Source organism: Aquarana catesbeiana, linkage group LG12 (genome assembly GCF_042186555.1).
Source record: "Aquarana catesbeiana isolate 2022-GZ linkage group LG12, ASM4218655v1, whole genome shotgun sequence".
Taxonomy (NCBI): Eukaryota; Metazoa; Chordata; class Amphibia; order Anura; family Ranidae; genus Aquarana; species Aquarana catesbeiana.
This window is the reverse complement of record NC_133335.1, coordinates 203,905,215-203,929,872: the sequence shown is the minus strand read 5'-3', so window position 1 is coordinate 203,929,872 and position 24,658 is coordinate 203,905,215. Positions and strand designations below refer to the sequence as shown.

Here is a 24,658-nt window from a genome sequence, read left to right as displayed (position 1 = left end):
TTTTTTTTTTTTTACAAATAAATATGTGAAAAGTGTGGCGTGCATTTGTATTCAGCCCCCGAGTCAATACTTTGTAGAACCACCTTTCTCTGCAATTACAGCTTCAAGTCTTTTTGGGGATGTCTCTACCAGCTTTCCACATCTAGAGAGTGACAGTTTTGCCCAATTTTCTTTGCAAAATAGCTCAAGCTCTGTCAGATTGGATGGAGCGTGTCTGTGAACAGCAATTTTCAAGTCTTGCCACAGATTCTCAATTGGATTTAGGTCTGGACTTTGACTGGGCCTTTCTAACATATGAATATGCTTTGATCTAAACCATTCCATTGTAGCTCTGGCTGTATGTTTAGGGTCGTTGTCCTGTTGGAAGGTGAACCTCCGCCCCAGTCTCAAGTCTTTTTGCAGGCTCTAACAGGTTTTCTCCTAAGATTTCCCTGTATTTGGCTCTATCTATCTTCCCATGAACTCTGAGCAGCTTCCCTGTCCCTGCTGAAGAAAATCATCCCCACAACAAGATGCTGCCACCACCATGTTTCATGGATGGTGTGTTCAGGGCGATGTGCAGTGTTAGTTTTCCGCCACACATAGCGTTTTGCTTTTAGGCCAAAAAGTTCAATTTTGTTCTCATCTGACCAGAGTACCTTCTTCCACATGTTGCTGTGTCCTCCACATGGCTTCTCACAAACTGCAAACCGCACTACTTATGGATTTCTTTCAACAATGGTTTTGTTCTTGTCACTCTTCTATAAAGGCCAGATTTGTGGAGTGCACGACTAATAATTGTCCTGTGGACAGATTCTACCACCTGAGCTGTGGATCTCTGTAGCTCCTCCAGAGTTACAATGGGCCTTTTGGCTGCTTCTCTGATGAATGTTCTCCTTGCCTGGCCTGTCAGTTTAGGTGGACGGCCATGTCTTGGTAGGTTTGCAGTTGTGCCATACTCTTTCCATTTTCGGATTATATATTGAACAGTGTGCCGTGAGATGTTCAAAGCTTGGGATTTTTTTTTTATAACCTAACCCTGTTTTAAACTTCTCCACAACCTTATCCCTGACCTGTCTGGTGTGTTCCTTGGCCTTCATGATGCTGTTTGTTCACTAAGGTTCTCTACAAAACCTCTGAGGGCTTCACAGAACAGCTGTATTTATACTGAGATTAAATTACACACAGGTGGACTCTATTTACTAATTAGGTGACTTCTGAAGGCAATTGGTTCCACTAGATTTTAGTTGGGGGCATCAGAGTAAAGGGGGCTGAATGCAAATGCACGCCACACTTTTTAGATATTTATTTGTAAAAAAAATTGAAAACCATTTATCATTTTCCTTCAACTTCACAATTATGTGCCACTTTGTGTTGGTCTATCACATAAAATCCCAATAAAATACATTTACGTTTTTGGTTGTATTATGACATAATGTAGAAAATTTCAAGGGGTGTGAATACTTTTTCATAGCACTGTATGCAATAATGTCAAAGGAAGGGGTATATAATATTACAAAAGAGAGACTGTTGAAAGTGAAGGTGAAGGTCGGATTCATTGTTCCCAGCCCAGTGTACATATATACAGTACCTGCTTGCGCACAGAATTGGAATCCAGGTGGGATATTGGCTAAAGATTTTTTTCAGGCCATTGGATGCCATAATTGTAGATTTTAGGGCAGTTTCGTGACTCAATGGTGGAAATATACGATATGCTGATACAGCATTGGCTTCATTTTATCACTTTCCCTCACATTTACAACATATCTATGAGGACATTTACTTTAAACCCACCAAAGAAGCTGACCTCTCCCTTGTAGAAAGTCCTTTGATGTACAGAAATGGCTTTCATCCCAAAGAGCCATGGGCTACCGCAATTACTTGAAGGATCTCCATTGCATTAAAGATAACATTGTGGCCTTGGATATGACCAAGATAGGAAGAGTCTTTGTTTTTTGCTAAATATTATTATCCCAGATGTATTTTATAAAAATTTTCTCTAGATAGCAATCTGGCATTCATGCAGAGATTGACCATCAAACACCCAGCCCATAGTCAATTCTTCAACATGAACAGAGCAAGGGTGCTTATGGAGGTGTCAATGTACCTACCTACAGATATCCCAGTGTTTTAAAACGTTAGGGTCAAGTAGTGATCATCTAATGGTAAATGTAAAGGTAAAATCCAACCAAATTTTTTTTGTGAACAGTTCACTAACCATGCAAGGCTGGCTAATTCATTTCACTGTAGAGGGGAGCATCTTCCTCCCCCCAGATGTGAGATCTATGCCCACTGATAATGATTGGCATAGGTGACTGTTATTTTGTGATTACAGTAGAAGGGTGAGGTGGCAGAACGCTGGTCCATGGTCTAGGTCAGTGATGGAGAACCTTGGCACCCCAGATGTTTTGGAACTACATTTCCCATGATGCTCATCTACACTGCAGAGTGCATGAGCATCATGGGAAATGTAGTTCCAAAACATCTAGGGTGCCAAGGTTCGCCATCACTGGTCTAGGTGAACAATCAAATGTACTACGTTGGTTTGTTCTAAGGCAGTTCACTAGTACTCAATAGATTCGAATGAAGCTCTGTGGGCAAATTTCCCAAGACTGTAGAAAACTGTGAGCGCCAAACTGTTATTAATAGTTCAGATAAAAGTTTACTCCTCCAGTGCAGGTTAAAGTAGAACTATAGGTAAACCTTTTTTTAAATTTTGAATAGAGTATGGGAGGGATTTAACCCATCAGGTTTTTTTTTTTTTTTTTGCCATCTGTGTCCCATTGCAGAGATTTCCCTTCACTTCCTGTCCCAGAGCCAAACCGGAAGTGAGAGAAAATCCCTATAAATTAAGGGAACTCCTTGGGCCCCCCAGGTCACCAGAACTAGTGTGCCCATTGGAAGATTTCCCCTCTATTACCTTTCTGGGGACAACCCAAAATTTGGGATTTTCTTTCACTTTCAATGATAATGGTAAACAGGATAAATAGAGAGGGGGAGTCTCCTTAACCTCTTCAGATCCACGCTATAGCCGAATGACGGCTACAGCGCGGATCTACTTTGCAGGGAGGCCATCAAGTAGACGTTCTCCCCTTTGCACGCTCACCGCAAGTGCCCTGCGTCAATGAGACTTGGGTGATCAGCTGTCAGCCAATGACAGCTGATCACGTGATGTAAACAGAAGATCAGTAATCATTTTTTTTTCTTCTCATGCTGACAGCGTAAGGAGAAAAAAAAGGCGATCACCGGCTTCTGTTGAAGGGACATTGGTCCCGAAGGGGAAGAGGCACAGTCGCCTCATCTGTGCCCACCAGTACTGCCTGTCAGTGCCACGGATCAGTGCCCACAGTGCAACAAATCTGTGCCCACCAGTATATATCAGTGCCACCTATCAATGCCCACCAGTGGTGCCATCAGTGCCATCTAGCAGTGCTGCCTATCGGTGTCACCTATCTGTGCCCATTACAGCCACCCATCAGTGCCCTTCAGTGCCACCTCTCAGTGCCCACCAATGCCACCTATTAGTACCCACCAGTGCCGCCTATCGGTGCTCATCAGCGTACATCAATGAAGGAGAAAAATTACCTGTTTGTAAAATTTATTGACAAAATATAAAACGGTTTTGTATTTTTTTTTTTTTTTTTTTAAATCGGTCTTTTTTAATTTTTTTTAACAAAAATAAAAAACCCAGAGGTGATCAAATACCACCAAAAGGAAGCTCTATTTGTGGGGAAAAAAATGATAAAAAATTAATTTGGGTACAGTTTTGTATGACCGCGTAATTGTCGTTCAAAGAGTGACAGCGCTAAAAGCTGAAAATTGGTCTTTGCAGGAGGGGGGGTTAGGTGCCCAGTAAGCAGGTGGTTGACAGGGGCACAGACAGCAATAAAAAGTGACATGTGCTCTAATCCATCTCCACTCTATCCAAAAACAAATTGCCTTTAATTATATTTTAAGAAAAATTCAGTGTGTGGAAGGCCAACTTCATCATGGCTTTTGAGTTTTATTCTGGGGTAAAGTTGGATAAAGAATTGGTACCCTGGGGTTATAACTTGATTTGCTCATTTGGCACCTGCTCTGTTTACCAACCTGCTACTAGATCAGTGACCACAGAAGGCTCCTCCCCAAGAAAAGGGAAAAGTGACTTATTCCCTACCACATGGTTCATTCTAAAGTTTCAGTTTTACAAAGTGAGACAGAAAGGGTGGGTACTTCTGCTTCACTGTCCTTTTCAAACAAAACCACAGAAAATTCCCAACTCAATTCACCAACCAGTCTGCAAACAATCCTAACAGTTTGCATTAAAACAGGGGTTTAGTTTGCACACATTTGCAAATACACGCGTACGCTACAGAGCCACTATACGGCACCCCAGTATTATCTGCCGTCCTAACTATAGATTTTATGAGCCTCCACAGTGGAAGCACATGCATTATAATGGATAGAGGGCAAGTGAGCCTGGAGGGAGCCCACCCCCTCCTTACAGGCACTGGGGCACACTGGACACCCAGCACATAGCACAATGGCAGCAAAGGTGTCCAGTGTGTCCCCTCGCCAGTATTCCAACAGCACAAACAAATGGCCACTGCCCCCACCTATAACTGGCCTTCGCTGCAAGGAGCCTAGGCATGTGCACATATAATCACCCCCCTCCCCCATACCTGCAGCGTTACGCACACCTATGGCAAGGAGGAGCACATTTAAGGGCGACGCATCTCAAAGAAAAGCAAAGAAAATTCCCAGCTCAACTCAGCAACCAGCCTTCCAATAACCGAATTATCAGTTTGCGTTAAAAACAGGGGTTTAGTTTGCAGACATTTACAAATACATGCATAAGCTGCAGTCCTGTCCTTTTGGCTAGCTCATAGTGCTTTGGGAATCCTTTGTCATGTAAAAAAAAGAATGTATATACGGTAAATAAGGAAAAAAGGTCTAAATCAGGGATTTGCAATTAGCGGACCTCCAGCTGTTGCAGAACTACAAGTCCCATGAGGCATAGCAAGACTCTGACAGCCACAAGCATGACACCCAGAGGCATGATGGGACTTTTAGTTTTGCAACAGCTGGAGGTCCGCTAATTGCATATCCATGGTCAAAATCATCAGTTTAAACTGAACCTAAGCTTTATTTTATTTTTGTTTTTCATTTAAAATAACAAACGTTATACTTATCTGCTCTGTGTAATAGTTTAGCACAGATCGGCCCCGATCCTCCTCTTCTGGGCACCCCCACTGGCGCTCCTGGCTCCCCATAACCCCCCCCCCCCCCGCACAGAGTGCTGCCACAGGAAGCCACTGATCCCGCGCTGGGCTGTTTGAGTATATTCAGATACACAGCCCCGCACACAGGTTTTGACTGACAGCAGCGGGAGCCAATGACTCCCTCTGCTCTCAGCCAAGCCTGTGAGACGGGGAAGAGGAGAGAAGAAATGCTGCAGACATGACCAACGCTAGACCAAGATTGGGCTCAGGTGAGTATTTTTTTTTGGGGGGGGGGGGGAGCAGAGACGCAGAGAATACATTAAGGCAAAAAAAAAAAAAAACCTTTTACCTTTACAACCACTTAAAGAATATGTTAACCCAACATTTCAGATTCCTGATATTTGTCTGTACTATGCATGTGTCACACTTGTGTTATTAAGCATCCTGTTCTCTTTGTATGGCTTAACCTGTGTGAAATACCTGGTGTTTTTGCCAGTCCCCCTGCTGTCCCATTTCCAACTGGCATAGAAGCACATCATCAGTTTTGTGGCCTTGCTGGGAGAACAGCTTTCGTGTCTTCCGATTATCAGACTTGTGCTGACACCCTCCGCACAGCCCATCACTGAAGAGAGCAGTGTACTGCTGTTTCTCCACCCCCACCTCTCCAAGTTCTTATTCAGTTGAGAACGGAGATTATGTGATCACTTAATACTAAAAATAAAAAAGGTAATTATATATATATATATATATATATATATATATACACACATACATACATACAGGGGGTCCCCGGGTTACAAACAAGATAGGGACTTTAGGTTTGTTCTTAAGTTGAATCTGTTTGTAAGTCGGAACAGGTAAATTTTTTAAGTGTAGCTCCAGCCAAAAAATCTATTTTTAAGTTTTTTAGATAACATAGGGAAGGGTTATCACCCCTGTAACATTTGTTTTGCTGTCTGTGCTACTCTTCAGAAGATTTCACCTCACTTTCTGTCCCAATGACAATTGGATTTTGAACATTTTGGGTTATTAGGGAAACAAGGATTGGTGATAAAGCATCAGTGAAGACACCTTTTCCCCATATTAACTCTTACAGGAGTGAATTTCCCTTCCTAGGGGTGGATTTCCTCTCCCTTCCTGTTGTCTCCCTCCGTTTGTAAGTAGGAGTCGTTTGTAAGTTGGATGTTTGTAAGTAGGGGACCCCGTGTGTGTGTGTGTGTGTGTGTGTGTGTGTGTGTGTGTGTGTGTGTGTGTGTATATGTGTATGTGTATGTGTGTATATATATATATATATATATATATATATATATATATATATATATATGTATGTATTTATTTTTTATATGAAAAGACACAAACATTTTCGCCTTTATTTCTAACGGAATGGAATGTTTCACAAGGTAAGGCTTCACATATACAGTAAAACCTTGGATTGCGAGCATAATTTGTTCCGGGAACATGCTTGTAATCCAAAGCACTTGTATATCAGAGAGAATTTCCCCATAAGAAATAATGGAAACTCAGATGATTTGTTCCACAACCATTTATTCATAAGTCCTTTAGTCTATAGTCTATATAAAAAGATTATAGCAATATGATAGGTTGTTTAACCATAAATTGTCCACAAATGGAAGTCACTAGGGGATTAAAACCAAAATCCAGCAGGAGCTACAGAGTATAAAAGAGAAGAGAGGCGCCTCTAAGTGTAGAAATATGGTTACATTTATTGAAGGTACAACATTTAGCAACTCACATGGTTGATAAATAAAAGAGGCACATCTAAGTACGCAGGCATCTGGGGTAAAGCGGTCCACATAGACCATCCCCCGCACCGCCCCCTCTCACCGCTGTCAGTCTGCAATCGTGACCGGGAAGACTACCCTGCAGTAGAGCGATCTGAAAGCGAGGCTTGAAGCACTCGTTGAGCGCAGCGTGGAAGTGATGACGTCGATGGTGATGCGGGGGATGGTCTATGTGGACAGCTTTACCCCGAATGGTCTGTTTTATACTCAGTTGTGACATGACGCTACCTGTATATCAAGACATCGCTTGTACATCAAGTCAAAATGTATTTAAAAATGTTGTCTTGCAAAACGCTCTCAAACCAAGTCACTCTCAAACCAAGGTTTTACTGTACTTTAATTACTTAAAGTGGAGTTCCACACAAAAATGGAACTTCCGCTTTTCGGAACCCTCCCCCCCTCCGGTGTCACATCTGGCACCTTTCAGGGGGGAGGGGGGTGCAGATACCTGTCTAAGACAGGTATTTGCACCCACTTCCGGCATAGACTCCCATGGGAGTCTATGCCTCTTCCCGTCCCCACCGCGCTGTCTGCTGAGAACACACAGCTCCCAGGAGAGAGCGGGGACCACTAGGGACGCGCAGCGCAGTAGGGAACCGGGAAGTGAAGCCGCAACGCTTCACTTCCTGATTCCCTCACCTAGGATGGCGGTGGCAGCTGCCGAGAACCGAGCGGGTTCTCGGCGTCGCCTGCCGACATCGCTGGACCCTGGGACAGGTAAGTGGCCATTTATTAAAAGTCAGCAGCTGCAGTATTTGTAGCTGCTGGCTTTTAATATTTTTTTTTTTTTTTGGTGGTATGGGTGAACCCCCGCTTTAAAGACCAGACCTATTCTGACACTTCTCTCCTACATGTAATAATCAGTGTATTTTTTTTTTTTGTTTTTTTTCGCTAGAAAATAATTTAGAACCCCCATTAATATTTACCACAGCTATTTTTTTTAATGCCAACAAATTTTAAAATGATGTACCATTCGCTGCTTTATAATTGCTGTATATGTGTTTTATATCTATATGTGTGTGTGTGTTTCAGTGCTATGAGATTGCACTAAAATGTATCAAAATACATGCAAAACACCAATTTAAAAACACTACAGGGTTATTTGGGCCGAAAACTTGAATTCATGCATGAGTTATCAATATAAAGGTAAAAAACATAAAACTAAAAAAAGGTAAACTATCCGACAGGCAACTATCACAATGAATTTAACTGCCAAAACATATTACACGTCTTCATTTATAATTCCTCCTCCCGATTAGGGTTTTCTACAGATTAGCGAGTTCTGGAATCTGTCACACGGCCCTTCTTATTGTGCCAAATGCCTGACCTTTCCGCACTCTTCCTATGCACACTTCATACTCCACATCCACCAACTGTCCACAATACTGGGTGACCTTCAAACCCACAGACTTTAAAACACAAATTTCACATTGGACAAATCACCAAAAAGAAAAACAAAAAAAAAAAACACACTGCGTAATTTTTTTTTTTTTTAATTTAATTAATTTTCAACAAGTAGTGTATAAAATAGTTTAATTTAAAGTGAGGTCCTTCGCGCTACTAATTAAGTGAATAAACAATGAAGACTAATAATGTGAAGTACGTGAAATCGCTGCAAGATCTGTAGTGTACACTAAACACAATAAAGGGTAAATAATAATGAAGTGATCTGCGCGGACTTCTAACACATTAGTATTATAAAAAAATATTAATCCCAAATAGTGTGAAAAAGTAAACACAATAGCTGAAATCCAAGAAAAAAATGTGTATACATCAAAAAAGTCCATCAAAGTGATAAATTAGTGACAATAATCCTGGTGAATCTTCTAAATAAACAGTTGTGTTGTGAAATTGATATTAATCTTAGTGACTAAATAATCACATAATGCTCCCAGGGTCCTTACCTCCAAATGGAGAAAAATAAGCCTTGGATCGATATCCTGGGATGGGATCGCCTATATGTCGTCCATACTCCCAATCGATATCCGTGTAGATGGTTATGGACGGGGTTCTCGATCCGCTGAGCAAGAGAATCTCTCTGCTCACAGCTTGAATGGCCTCAAAATCTCGTGGTTCCCTTATGGACATTCAGTGTTCGCCATTAAAAGAAATAAAAGAAAACAGGGCTCCCATAGTGTAATATGTAAAGAGAATACAATTTATTGAAAATGCCAAGTTGCCTCTTACATCAAAAAAGTTAAAAGCCCCGTTTTCTTTTATTTCTTTTAATGGCGAACAATGAGTGTCCATAACGGAACCACAACATTTTGAGGCCATTCAAGCTGTCAGCAGAGATTCTCTTGCTCAGCATATCGAGAACCACGTCCATAACCATCTACACGGATATCGATTGGGAGTATGGACGACATATAGGCGATCCCATCCCAGAAAATCGATCCAAGGCTTATTTTTCTCCATTTTGGAGGCATGGGCTCTGGGATTATTACGTGACTATTTAGTCACGAAGATTAATATCATTTTCACAACAGAACTGTTTATTTAGAAGATTCACCACGATTATGGACACTCAGGATTATTGTCACTCATTTATCACTTTGATGGACTTTTTTGATGTATACACTTTTTTTTTTTCTTGGATTTCAGCTATTGCGTTTTATTTTTTCACACTATTTGGGATTAATATTTTTTTAATAATATTAATGTGTTAGAAGTCAGCGCAGATCACTTTTCATTATTATTTACAGTGTATAAAATGGAGAAAAAAAAAAAATACTGGCTTGCCAACTGAAGCAAAAATAAGAAAACATGGAGAATTGTAGCGGTTTTTGTGCTCGATTTTAAAAACACCATAATATATACAGTATATATATATATATATATTCAGTAACATCTGGGCTTTAGAGTCGTCGTTTCCTGGAAGTTGAAGGACTAACTGCAAATTTGGTTGAAAAATGACATGGCCCCCTATAAAAGCATAATAACACTCCTTTTTAAAGGAAAAACTTCACAAATACGTAATTCAGTTTTGTATTTAGTCTTTTTTTTGGGAGTTCAGCCTTTTTGTGATTATGAACGTTGTAGGATCATCTCTTTCCAAATGCAAATAGACCTCTTCTGTTGGTAGTCAATATAATTTAATGAAAAGCAATAAGATGTTTTTTTTTTTTTTTCCTTTTTAACATTTATGCATGTTGGCCATTTACTTTGTAGTGTGAACTACAGACAGGTAATGCAGAAACATGGGCTGCAGAATCAAATAATGGGAAAGCCTGATTTCTGTTACGCTACTGGAAATAAAGAATACTGGAAATACTATTGAAAAGTTATCTGTATTGCTCATAATAACCAATCAAGTTAAACTCCTATGGGTAAAATTACAGCTGGAATAGGACTTGCTCCTATGAACAACTCCTGGCTTGGCCACTGGGCACCATTCAACCTGGAAGGACCTCTTGTGGCAAAAAAGTAGTAGTGCAGGCAGCTACAAATTAAAAGGTGAGTTCTGCATCCTGAACTGCTTTTTTTTTCTTCTTTTTTTTTCTTTTCTGCACTGCCTTGGGGTCTATTTTATATAAAGAAAAAAAAATATTGTCCTGTGTTGGACTTTAAACGTTCAGAGACCTTTGATGCAGAAGGACTTTTGTTCATAATCAGGCTCATTCAAATAGGGAGCAAAGTGCTCAGTGCACAGTGCAGTATCCATAGCAACAGCAATAATTCACATTACTGAAGGTAGACCACATATTACTGAAGGTACAAGGTTCGATTAGCGACTGTAGTATTCCACTTTGCACCTTTTGCTATTTTATTAAACAAACCTTTATGCAATAAAATATATACAATGACTGTATTAGTGTTATGTCAGGCCAGGTGAGATGTGAAAAGTGTGATGAGTCTGGCCGAGGTTATCAGAAATAACAGCAGGGGGCGACCTCCTTCACCTCTTCTTCTTTGTCTCTTTCTTCTGCTTTTTACCAGCTGTCACAGAGGCCATCTTGGGTTTTTTCAACACATCTGTGCTTTTTACTTCCGAAGCCTCAGGTTCCTGGTGAGAGGGATGAAAACAATTAGGGTTCTTGCACATGGGCATCAAAAATTTAAAGGTTTTTAGGTTTTCAGGCATTTTTTACTGATTTGAATGCAGAACATTGGTTTCAATGGACCTGTACATACAGGTGCGTAAGGGCACATTTACACTTGTGGTAGCCCTTTTAAGAGCAATCTGCAGTGAATTGCTTTTCAGAGGGTGGGTGATAGATGGCGAGGTGATAGGTCATCTCCTCACTGCCCATTTTAACATTTAGAAGCTCACAGCACTGCAAGTGCAGCCCCGTTTATTTAAAGGTTCCGTTTTTTTTTAAAATAACAAACATGTTATACTTACCTGCTCTGTGCAATGGTTTTGCACAGAGCAGCCCTGCTCCTCTCCTTCTCGGGTCCCCCGCCGGTGCTCCTGGCTTCTCTGTCTTGCCCAGTGTCCCCCAAGAGCAACCCGCTTGCTATGGGAGCACTGGTGTATGCTCGCTCCCGAGCCCTGCTCTATGCATCCATAAGACACATAGGGGTTATTTACTAAAGGCAAATTCACTGTGCACTACAAGTGCACTTAGAAGTGCATTTGCTGTAGATCTGAGAGGGACATGCAAGGAAAATAAAAAACAGCATTTTTACTTGCACATGATTGGATGATAGAAATCAGCAGAGCTTCCTCTCATTTCATATGTTCCCTTCAGATCTACAGCGACCGCACTTCCAAATGCACTTGTAGTGCACAGTGGGTTTGCCTTTAGTAAATCAACCACATTGAGCTGTGACTTGGCCCCACCCTCGCTCTCTCCTTATTGGCTAACTGGCTGTGATTGACAGCAGTGGGAGCCAATGGGGAGAAGGAGCCCTGGGACAGCTAAGGCTCTCGTGCACATCACTGGATCGAGAGGGGGCTCAGGTAAGTGGGGGCAGGAGCAGCACATAGAAGGCTTTTTACCTTTATGCATAGAATTTGTATAGAAATGCAGCCTTTTCAACCACTTTAAATGGGTCATGTTCAGCGGGCAGTACTGCTTGACGAATGCCGCTAGGGATATAATTTTTGCTAGCATATGTATGCCTTTGTAGTTTGGAGGGCAGCGAAAAAAGCAGTTCAACTACCTGTTTTTACCACCCCCGAATCCCCTTAAAAGCAGAGAATCACTGTAGTTGTCTCCACTACTACAGTGATCCCCGTTGTCTTCCAAGTTCCCAGCTGAGGGGCTGCATAGTAACCACAATGGGTCACTCGCTCTGCCTGATGAAGGGGACCTGCGTGACGCCGAAACTTTGCACTCGCTTGCTTGTGATATGATCATGCTTTAATAAAAAAAAAAAACAAACAAAAAAACAAAAAAAAAAAACACATTTGGACTGAAGATCCGTGGTGTGCTGGCAAATATATCCATTTTTACTCGCTCTGCTTGGGCCCCAGTCAGTCAGAACACCTTTTAACAAGGATTTTGAATTTACAGTGTAAATCTGGAGTTTGCAGTATTTGGAAGCCGTCAGCAAATTGAAGGATAAGTTCACCTTTTGTAAAAAAAAATGTTTAATAAATATAAATGCAGGTTGAAAAAAAAAAAAAAAAAAAAAAAAAGTGCATTTATTTTTTATACTGCAGCCTGTAAAGCATTGCACTCACATTTAGCAGATCACAGGTGCAATGCCAGGATCCTGTAGACTCTAATGCCCCATACACACGAGCGGATTTTCTGTCGGAAAAAACTTGGATGGTTTTTCCGACGGAATTCCGCTCAAGCCTGGCTTGCATACACACGGTCACACAAGTTCTCTGAACTTTTTGCGTGTCTGAATTGCATACAGACAAACGCATTTTCGGATAGGAACTTTTCCCGACCGAAAAATAGAGAACCTGCTCTCAATCTTTTGCTGGCTGGAATTCCGCCAGCAAAAGTCTGATGGAGCATACACACGGTCGCATTTTCCGACAAAAAGCTCTCATCGGAGTTTTGCTGGTGGAATTTCCGATCGTGTGTGCGTCGTTAGTCAGCTGTCTGCCTGCACCTCCCATATGGGCAGTTACTGAGCAGCAGGAAGAATCAATGAACTACGAGAGTGCTCACCAGCTCCCTCACAGTTTAATGAGAACTACACCACAGTGGAAGACGGTACTTGTAGTTCATTCATTCACAGGAAACTGAATAAATGATGCGGCTGTGTGGGCGGAGCCCCGCATGACAGCACTGTTTTTGGATTGTGACAGCGGGTTCGGGGAGACGGTCCCCCACCTGTTGTAACATATTACGAAGGTGAACTTATCCTTTAAACTTTTATTATTTTAAATGAGAGTATTTTGTTCAGCTGAACATAGATGGATAAAAAGTCGTCCAGTTCAGCAGGGATTGGGCAAATTTGGATCTGTGTGTGGCCCTCCCTGTCTGACAGAAATGTATCGTTATAACAACTTCCGTCGAATGAAAAGCTGCTGATCACTGTATCCTGACAGCAACAGGAATGGCTTTAAGGCTTAATGTACACGGAACGTTTTTACAACCTCTCCTGAACGATTTAACTTGACAGAGAGTAACCTGTGTTTAAAACGTCCGTTATGCCGCGTTTGCGTTTAGAAACGTTGAAAAAAAAACTTATTTTTTTTCAAAATGGCTAAAAATGAAAAACGCCTATAAACAAAACGCGGCTAAATGCGAGTTACCGCATTTAGCCGCATTTAGAAGCGCTTGAAATGCCTCTAAACTCAGCGTCTGAACTTATTTTTTTGCTTTCCAAAAAAGGCCTCTAAACTCAACTGCCTAGAAATGACTATAAACTCCCCTGTGTACATGTACTGATAAGATAACATAGAGGAGAGTTCAGGAGCAATTGAAAAAAAATGCCCAACTGCTCCTAAACATCCATTTACCAGCAGCAGTGTACATGAGGCCTAAGGCCTCATGCACACGAGACGCTGTTAAACTCGCGTTCAGAGGCAGTTGGACACTTTTTTCAACTGCCCCTGAACCCATTCAATGTTATCCTATTTGTCCATGTACACAGTCTCGTTTTTTGGCGTTTTTAGGCAGTTGCGTTTAACCTCGTTTTTCCAGAAGCAAAAAAATGGGTTCAGACGCAAAAGTTTTCCACGTTTCAGATGCCAAACGCGGCTAAATGCCGGTACCGCGTTTAGCCGCATTTGCGTGTTTTTTACAACCCGACTTGTTGCTAAGAACCACAAATTTGGTATGCAAACACAGTGGAACTAGCACTACAACATATCCAAATTCACTTTTCTGCAGCAGAGAATGACATTTTGTGACCCGACATCTTGGGGCCACTTTGTGCTAGGAACCCCAAATTTGTTATGTTATAGTGTTAGTCCAGTTGTGTTAGCACCCCAAATTTGGGGTTCCTAGCACAAAGTGGCCCCAAGATATGGGGCCCCAAAGTCGGGTCAAAAAATGTCATTCTCTGCTGCAGAAAAGTGCTTGACATTTTGCGATCCAAATTTTGGGCCCCATATCCCGGGGTCACTTGGTGCTAGGAACCCCAAATTTGGGGTGCTAACACAGTTGGACTAACACTATAACATATCCAAATTTGGGGTTCCTAGCACCAAGTGGCCACGAGATATGGGGCCCCAAATTCGGGCCACAAAATGTCATTCTCTGCTGCAGAAGTGCTTGACATTTTGTGACCCGACTTTGGGGCCCTATATCTCGGAGCCACTTAGGGCTAGGAAAATTTGGATATGTTGTAGTGCTAGTTCCACTGTGTTAGCACACCAAATTTGGGGTTCCTAGAACCAAGTGGCCCCGAGAGATACAGGGCCCCAAATTTGGGTCGCAAAATGTCATTCTCTGCTCTGCAGACGCTTCTAGACGCAAACGCGGCTAAACGCGGCATGCAAACGCGGCAAAGCGGGCGTTTCTGAATGCCGGTTTTAGCTTTTAAAAACATGTGTTCAGCAGAGTTTGCACCGGCGTCTCGTGTGCATGAGGCCTTAGAGTACAATGTTTAAGTAAGGGGGATTCTTCCACCCTCCTCGCTTGTGTGGATGGAAGAATCTGTTCAATTTTCTGTTCAGCCTACTGGCTGCACAAAAATAAAAGGGAACGAACCATCCATGTCCAGCTTTAGGGCCAGTTCACACCAGAATGTGGGGAACCTGTGTTCCATGTGCGTTGGCCGCACCGCGTTCAAAACAAACTGTGCTTGCGATCTGCAGCAGGTGACAGTGTTAACGCCAAACGCAGGTCGCAAAACAGTAGTACCATGAGATACAATTGCTGCGAGTTTGTGAAGTAGTGTATGTACTACTTTTGGTGCAGTCCGGTGCTATTTCAGCCCAATAAAATGAATAAGCTGAAATCACACTGCACCTGGATCGCATGTCAATCACACAGCGCATTCCTGTGCGATTCATGGTGTAAACCGGCCCCGAGATAAGCCACTTGTTAGGAGGTGCTGCCAAAGCCACTTAAGGACCAGGCCTTTTCTGGCACTTTTTGTTTACAAGTAAAGATCAATATACTGCTGATTTGCTGAGATGTCTCTCAACACCTGGGGTTGGGAGCTAGAAATTGAGTTTCGCTAACTTTTAATGTTTTGAAGAGGTTATTAGGGCTTATCCTAGGTCACGTTGGGATCAGAAAATTGTACCGAGCTTTTGATGTATCTTCAGCAATTATTGCCACATTTGTAGATCTGTAATGTATGATTGCATATTGACTCATGGGTACTGTAGGCGCGCTAGTCGTTAATTGTTTTATGTTTTGTTGTGTTTAAAACATGCAATAAAAATAATTTTCAAAAAAAAAAAAAAAATATTTTTTGCTAGAAAACATATATTAATTTTTACCAGAGACCCTAGAGAATAAAATGGCAATCATTGCAGCACACGGTATTTGCTCGGCGTTTTTTTTTTAAACACTTTTTTTGGGGAAAAAAAATACACTTTATTGAATTTTACTGCAAAAAAAAAACACAATAGAATATAAAATATGATGTCACGCCGAGTAAATAGATACATGTCACCCTTTAAAATTGTGCAAGCTTGTGGAATGGCTACAAACTATGGTACTTAAAATTCCCCATAGACGACACTAACATTTTTACAGGTTACCTGTTTAGAGTTAAAGAGGAGGTCTAGCGCTAGAATTATTTCTCTCGCTCTAACGTTCGCTGTGATACCTCACGTGTGATGGAAACACTGTTTACATTATGCGTTCGCTTCAGTGTGCAAAAGTATAGGGATGGGGGCGCTTTAAATTTTGTTTTTTTCCTTTATTTATTTTTACACTGTTCGTTAAATTATTATATTTTATTTGATCACTGTTATTCCTATTACAAGGAGTGTAAACATCCTTTGTATCAGAAATAAGGGATGACAGGTCCTCTGTATGGAGATATCTGGGGTCTATAAGACCCCAAATCTAATCTCTACCTTTGAAAGCAAAAGATCAAAAAAAAATTAAAGCATTGAATTTATGCTTTAATTTTTTTTTTTTTTTAATGGTTTATTTCCACCCTAGACCGGAAATCATGACGTTGCTCTGGTCCTCCTAGATCACGTGTGTCAAACACAAGGCCCGTGGGCTGAATCCGGCCCTCCAGGCCATTTCATGTGGCCTTTGCACTTCTGCTGGAGCTGCGGCACCCTCCTTGTCTCAGCAGTTGGCAGCAGAGAGAACAGAACTCCTCTGCCAGATCCTGCGCTTCTCTATGCAGATGCAGAAAGGCTCCCCCCCCCCCAACCATCTCAGCGGTCGTTAGCAGAGAGCAGGACAGAACTCCTACAGATCATGGGCCTCACTGTGCAGCAACAACACACCCTTGTCTCCGCCACACCTGAGCCCTCCTCTGGTCCTCCTCCAGACCCTGCACTTTTGGCTTCCCAGCTCCGCCCCCAGCTTCTTCCTGGCAGCGGCGCAAAGTAAGGGGGGTGCACTGGGATGTAAGGGAGGGTGGGAGACACTTTACTTGACACTGATAATGGGGGGGGCTCTTGACATCTGATGTAAGGGGTGCTTTGGATATCTAGTCTTACAGATACAACTTGGCAAACATAATGCTGATTTGGCCCACGACGAAAGAGTTTGACCCCCCTGGCCTAGATCATAGAGGTCTCTCTGGTCTCTCCTCATCTCTGTGACCAACTACCCAATTAGTTTCCTGGGCTCGCCGGTAAGAACAGTAACAAGAAGAAACACTGGTGAGCAGCGGGAGGAGGGAGACGACCCTTTCCACTGCTTCTCAAAGAGATCCATCGGCTAATTAGCTGCTCGGAATGCTTTTATGAGAAAGAGGATCGCCGGCTGAAAAAAAAATACAGGGGTTATGGCCGATAGCTTCAGCCACAACCCCAGTAAACCACTTCAAAGCCACAACATATATATATGTATTGCAGTCTTGAAGTGGATAGACAGTCTCTGAACTCAATAGGTGTCTATGGCAGCACCTCCCTGAATTTATGATAACTGCTTATCCTCCAATAGGGTCCAGAAACCTTGGGTAGCCCTCAATTTTCTTTGTTAGTTGAGTTCCCTACATCTCTGAACAGCATCCTAAAAAAAAAAAAAAAAAAAAAAAAAAGTAGACATAGTTTAACAACTTCTAAAACCTCTCACCGTGTCCTGTGACTTGCTTCCGGGGAATATAACGGCCATAATGCAGATGAGCTGAAAGATTGCTCCGCAGAACAGTCCATAGCGGAGTAAGATCTCTAGAAAGCTGGGTTCCGGGATGTCTGGGGGTGAGAGATCCAGAGATTCTGGCATCCTTATTGGACTTGTAACCTGCAACCACACAATCATCATTAAAATTAATCCATATGCTCACATTTCCACCTCCTCCTGTTCCCCCCTTATATGTTATCCTGGTGGTTATGAACTGGGAGTCTCACTCCTCATGCTACTGTCCGCTCTACAGCGGATAATCGTTCCCTTAGATACGGGAGCCTTCACAGGCCCCGCTTTTTCAAGTTTCAGATGTAACGTTTCACAAGTTTTGTTTCCCTGGACTGTCCGGTCTCGGCGGATTGCCCCTGCGATGATCAGAGGGGGCTGCCTGCCCGGACATGCCAGCGTGTTAATTTCAAACTTACAAAAGTTTTACTGTTTGTTTTATGTATTGCAATTACTTAATGCTGAGAGGAGTTCTATTTGCAGGCATTCGATCGATGGTAAGATGTATGTAGGATACACTGGGGCCCTATACATGGCCCGTTATTTGTACCCCCGTGGGTCTTGTTTAAATGTTCTGTCCTCGCTACCCTGGATGCCTCAGGAGACATGGCGGGCCCTCTCACTTGTGGGTAGGGCCGTGCTGACCGGGCGCTCAGGGTGTCGGGGACAATGTTAGATGCTTATCCACGCTATGCCTAAGTTGAAATGTATTATATGGAATGTGTGCGGCATTAGAGCTAGACCAAAGAGAAACGCAGCTCTATCTTTTCTCAAAGCACAACACGCAGAGATTATGGTTTTGGTGGAGACCCATCTCACGGGCCAACTTTTACTATCACTCAAAAAGCCGTGGGTTGGTTATACCAGGCTCCTTATACTGCTAATTCCAGAGGAGTTGCAATATTGGTGGCCAAAACGGCACAATTCAGTTTATTGACACTGACATCCGAGCCCCAAGGTAGATTCCTATTTTTACACGCCAAAATAAACGGTCTGGAACTTCTGATAATGGCAGTCTACATACCTCCTCCTTTCCAATTTGCTGTGTTAACAGAGGGTCTCTCTTTTATGACCCAATTTCCTACTGTCCCAGCTCTCTTGATGGGGGACTTTAATAATGTGGCAGATAGGGAATTGGACAGACTGACAATGACTCCCCCTGACAATCCCTCCCACTCATACACGAGGTTTGCTAAATTTCTCAATGAACTTGTTCTAATGGACACCTGGAGACATTGCCACCCACATGATAAGATGTTCTCATGTTTTTCAGCTACGCACAACTCAATGTCAAGAATAGACCTCATACTAATATCTCGCTCCCTTCTTCCAATTCTTGGTGATGTGGGTTTCTGTCCCCGTATACTTTCAGACCATGCACCATATTGGGCTGAGTTCAAACTTAACACCCCCTCCACTACCTATACATGGAAGCTCAACCCTTTCTGGTTAGAGGTGGTTCCTGGTATAGAGGGGGTAGGGACGGAGTGGGATATTTTCTTCCAAACTAATAGGGACACGGCGCCATTCGATATGGTATGGGATGCTTTTAAATCCCATGCCCGTATGACACTCGCCCAATCTATTGCAACATATAGGAAAACCTCCTCACAAGTGGTTAGGCAGGCTAAGCAAACCCTAGTAGATATAGAGAGAGACTTTTCTAACAACCCCTCGCCATCCAAAGCTGATCAACTAAAATTGCAAGCCTGAGTGGTAAATAGCCTCCATTTTGAAAAAGCTGAGAGGAAAATATTCTATAGTAAACAGAGGATGTATGAATGTGGAGAGCGGGCGGGACGACTCCTTGCATACTTGGCACATATGGATCACAGACCGCCAACCGTGGTTTCCCTCAGGGGCACGGATAATGTATTGATCACTGATCCGGATGAGGTGGCTGGGGAGTTCTGCTCCTTCTTTACATCCCTATATTCTTCTACGGTTTATAACCCCAAGGAGACACTACTAGCTAATATAGAACTGCCCACACTTTGCCAATCACAGGCAGAGATGTTGGAGGCCCCTATTACTACGGAAGACATTGCAGAGGCCATATCACATCTAAATCCGGCGAAAGCACTGGGATCGGACGGCCTCCCCTTAGAATTTTATGCAACATACAGTGAATCCTTAATCCTTAAGTTACACGAACTATTCTCTCACATATTTAAGTCTGGCTCCTTACCCAAATCTATGTGCGAGGCCTTTATAGTACTCATACCTAAACCCGGCAAGGACTTAGAATTTCCAGAATCATATCGTCCAATATCCCTTCTCCAACTAGACATTAAGATTCTGGCCAAGGTCCTGGCGCTGCGGCTAAACAAGGTGATTCTTACCCTCATCCATGCGGATCAGACTGGGTTTATGCCGGCAAAAAATACGGCATTCAACGCTTCGCAGACTATATATGAACCTACAAGCTTGGCATGACCAGATAGGATCCAGAGTCGTGGTGTCTTTAGACGCTGCAAAGGCGTTCGATTCTGTAGAATGGGCCTACCTCTGGGAATGCCTGACACGCTTTGGATTCGGACCTAACTTTGTCAAGTGGATCCAACTATTATATCAAAGCCCCAGTGCCAGGATACTGGTTAATGGAAGAGTCTCTGACGCCTTCCTCCTCTCAAGGGGCACACGCCAGGGATGCCCACTTTCCCCCTTACTATATGCCCTGGAGGTGGAGCCCCTTGCAGCTTCACTTAGATCACACCCGGGAATCAAGGGTCTGAGATGCAGGAGTTTGGTGGAGACGATAAGTCTATATGCCGACGATATGCTGTTATATCTAGAAGATGCCAGCCCCTCACTAAAGACAGCACTAGAAACAATACAAACATTTGGAAATTACTCGGGTTTAAAGCTAAATTGGGACAAATCCCAGATCCTCCCTACTGATATAAGCGCCCCCACAAAAACGCAAGCCTCTTCTCCCCTTATCCGGGTTAGCTCCATGAAATACCTAGGCATGATTATTACCCGCACCCCTGAAGAATTCGTCAAATTGAAGATAGAAACCTTGATAGCAAATCTGAAAGTTAAGACACAGACGTGGGCTAAACTTCCCCTGGGTGTAATGGGCCGCGTAAATTTAATAAAAATGGTTCTGCTCCCCAAGTTCCTATACGCTTTGTGGCATGCTCCGGTTTACTTACCCCTTAGAATATTTAAATCAATTGAAGCTATTCTCAACTCCTTTTGTGTGGGGTAAATCCCGATACAAACTGTCATGGCAAGTGCTGAAGAACCCCACGGATTTAGGGGGCACAGCACTGCCTGACTTCAATCTTTATTATTTGGCAACACAACTTTCGCACTTCTATTATCTTGATAAACACGACAAAGACCGGTACCTGGCCCTGATATGCTCCCCGTATACACGTTTATATACCCACCCTTTTCAAATTCTATTTAGGGACCCAGCAGACCCATGGGTGCTGGGAAACCGCAGAGAATTATTATATACCCATAGTAAAATTTGGGAGGTGGTAAGACGTAGACTGGAGTCGCCGTCCACACACTCACACACACCACTTTGGGATAACCCAGGCCTAAAAGAACTGTTAACCATACCAGACCACAACCTGTGGCTCACTCAGGGTGTGCGGAGTTTGTCAGATGTCTATTGTGGCACTACCCTTAAATCGTTTCAACAACTTAAAGACGAATTTAACCTCCCAAACTCCATGCACTTCCGTTACCCCCAGCTCCGTCACGCCCTCCAGACCCAATTTCGTGATAATCCTTCCAATCTAGAACAATTGGATATTCTAATGCCGCGTACACACGGGCGGACTTTTCGACGCACTAGGTCTGGCGGACTTTTCGAATGAACGGACTTGCCTACACACGATTAACCAAAGTCCAACGGATTCGTACATGATGACGTACGACCAGACTAGAACAAGGAAGTTCATAGCCAGTAGCCAATAGCTGCCCTAGCGTTGGTTTTTGTCTGTTGGACTAGCATACAGACAAGCAAACTTTTCGACCGGACTCAAGTCCGTCGGAAAGATTTGAAACATGTTTAATTTCTAGGTCCGTTGAACTTTTGGGGGAAAAAAAGTCCGCTGGAGCCCACACACGATCGAATTGTCCAACGGACTTCGGTCCGCTGGACCAAGTATGCCATAAAGTCCGGTCGCGTGTACGCGGCATAAGTATAATAAAGGGGCAAGATTCACTAAAACTTATTTCAGTATTTTACAACTCTCTGCTTCGCCCACAGCCACGTTACCTGCCTACAGATTGAAAGATAGATGGGTTGGCGACGTGGGGGAAATGAAGGATGAGGAATGGGAGGAAGCACTGGACAGCTGCAGGAAAGTCCCTACTAGGCTTTCAGACCGCCTCACACAACTATATATTATTCATAGAACCTATCTGACCCCCCACCCGCCTGGCCAAATACAAACGTGACTATAATCCGCTCTGCCCCAGATGTGACAGTCCTACTAGCTCCTTTTTTCATCTCATTTGGTCTTGCCCACTAATACAAGACTATTGGTCCCACATGCAATTTATACACGACGAAATGGGGTCCCCCTTGAAGTTATGCCCTAAACAATGTTTACTGGGAGTGTTCCCAGACCCAGAATCAGACAAATTCCACATTTTATTTCTACAGGAATCATAATTTGTAGCTATATTACTTATAGCGAGAAAATGGTTAAGGGCAACTGCACCGACACTCCAGGAATGGATACCCGCCATTAATACTGTCTTACCCTATAAAAAAGAAATTTACGCCCATAGGGGCTGTCCGGCCAAATATGGGAAGATTTGGGACTCTTGGTTAGGAAATGCAGCCACATGCAATGAAACAACTGAAAATTCTCCGGTATGTTGAACATACACCTAATTAGATAATATATATTTACAAATCACCCAGTAGCTGGGTTGTATAGGCAAAAGGTAGCAAATACTTTACACATAACTCTCATGATGGAAAGTAAATGCCTATCTGAATATGATGTTTATTCTGTCATGTATATTGCCACTCTGAATATGCTGATAATGCCTGTATTCTGTAAATGTATACTCTTCTCAAATAAACAAACACGTTATTTGTAAAAAAAAAAATCCATATGCCAGCGCCAGGCAACAATTCAATCATGCCCAAATGCCCTATGCACCTAGGCAAACTAGATGTGTGGAAACTGTCTGGGGGATCTCCATTACACACAAAAGTCAAGATACCCAGCATCAAGGCTCCTGGCACAGGGCTTCTCTTTAATGGGTCCAAGTTCTGCACCCAGAAGGTTTATTTTTTTAACTTAATGCAGTCTAAAAAACTTCTGCTTTTAAAACCACTTTCAGCTTTATACTATCTGCCTTTAAAAATACAATAACTGCTTCAATGAATACACATCTGTATAAAGTACAACACTAGGAGGTTTATAATTGGCGAAAAGCATGTCACAAGCCTACACCCAGCCATCACAAATTCTAATATGTTTCCTATGATCATCAGCTCCTTCTAGTGGACATCTTGTGGTATATTCCTGATTGAGATATTTCAGGGGGGAAAAAAAATGCATTATGGCCACTAGATGGAGCTGGCGATCTTAGAAAATCAATATTACGCAAAATATGGTCAGGATTCGTGACGGCTGGGCGAATGCTTGTACCATTTGTCCAATTTATTTAAATAAACAAATAGATTATATTATTATAAACAAACATTTTTTTTTTTTTTTTTTATTAACCCCTGGTCTTCTTTATCCATGACTAACTGTGGCTGTGTAACTCAACTGCTCTATAATAATGTCACAATGATATAAAAAGAAATGTGGAAAATCTATGACTTGTAATGTCCCATCATTCTGCAGATTTATGGATACATTTTGGCACTTTGACACAATCTGACTGTACAATCAAGTTGTAACATGTATGTTGTGCCTTACTAAGCACAGGAGCAGGGTCTCTTCTCTGCCAGAGAGGACTGTGCTGTGTGGCAGAGCCGTTTAAATCTCAGGACTGGATAGAAAATCAGAGTTACGTACCGGTAACGTTTTTTCCAGGAATCTTTCAGGACAGCCAACCTTTTGAGAGACCTCGGCTCCTCCCTTCACAGTAAACGCCGCCTTAGCTTCAAGATTTAAGCCCCTCCTGCCCCACTGGACAAAAAGTTGGCAAAATGATTTGTTGGCCTCTGTGAAACTTCGAGGCCACCCTCGGTAAAAGAGCCGTAAATGTCTTTAAAAAAAATCACCTGGTGCAGAGATATTTGTAGAAAGGGGGGCCCTGATTGAAAGAGCCCTCTGTGCACCAGCTGTTGAAACGCCTCTGTGTCTAGAGGACTCGCCATCCAACCCCTCCCCCCCCTCTGACTCCACCTGGGAGCCTGAAGAAGCGCTAACTGGCTCCTCCTTAGCTTCTCACTAGTCCTCCCCCCCCTCCATGTCCCTCCATTAGTGGAGGGTAAGACCGGCGTGGCTGGTGCAATACTCTGCTGACCTGGCGGAGGGCTAGCCTGGGGCTGCAGGATCTGAAGGGTTATGAGATTAGACATTCAAGACAAAGCCACTCTGAGAAGTCATCTAGGTGATAAATGGTTGTCTTCATACAAAACGCACACCATGTGAATGACAATGACGGTTAAAGCCCCACTCTGGGAATTAACACTTCCCCTCCCAGCCTTGTCTGGAGGCCCAAGACATCTGGAGAGTTTAGTAGATGATAGGTGGCCTACTGAAAAGGTGCTAGAAGATGCCTTCACTGCACTGAGGACTGCTTTTTATTTATTTATTTATTTAACATGGAAACAACCAATTAGGCATTCCCTAAACTGAGTTCATCAACACAAGGAGGACATGCAAACTCCAGGCAGATAGCAACCTGGTTGGGATTTGAACTGATGACTCCAGTGCTGGAAGCAGGAGTGCTAACCACCAAGTCATTGTGCTGCACCTAAGCAGAGTGTCACCGGGAGTGCCTCTAGGACCAACCACCACCAAGGTCCCAGTACTGCCTCCCAAACCCCCTGACCACCAAGAGGGGTCTGCACCCATGGAGCTATCGGGTAATACGGAAAGGGAAC

At 42.9% G+C, this 24,658-nt stretch overlaps 2 protein-coding genes across 3 annotated transcripts in view; one reads left to right on the top strand and one right to left on the bottom strand.

The window, feature by feature from the left end:
• GHRH (growth hormone releasing hormone) overlaps positions 1-24,658 on the top strand; it is a 99,148-nt gene that overhangs the window by 26,427 nt on the left and 48,063 nt on the right. The window lies entirely within an intron of this gene.
• Positions 6,706-24,658, bottom strand: part of MANBAL (mannosidase beta like) — a 29,377-nt gene continuing 11,424 nt past the window's right edge. The window contains exons 2-3 of the mRNA XM_073606527.1: positions 17,557-17,724; positions 6,706-10,988 (exon numbers count right to left, since the gene is read on the bottom strand). Of these exons, the coding sequence (XP_073462628.1) occupies positions 10,881-10,988; positions 17,557-17,706 (258 nt within the window). The 5' untranslated portion in view covers positions 17,707-17,724 and the 3' untranslated portion in view covers positions 6,706-10,880. The remainder of the gene's footprint in view (positions 10,989-17,556; positions 17,725-24,658) is intronic.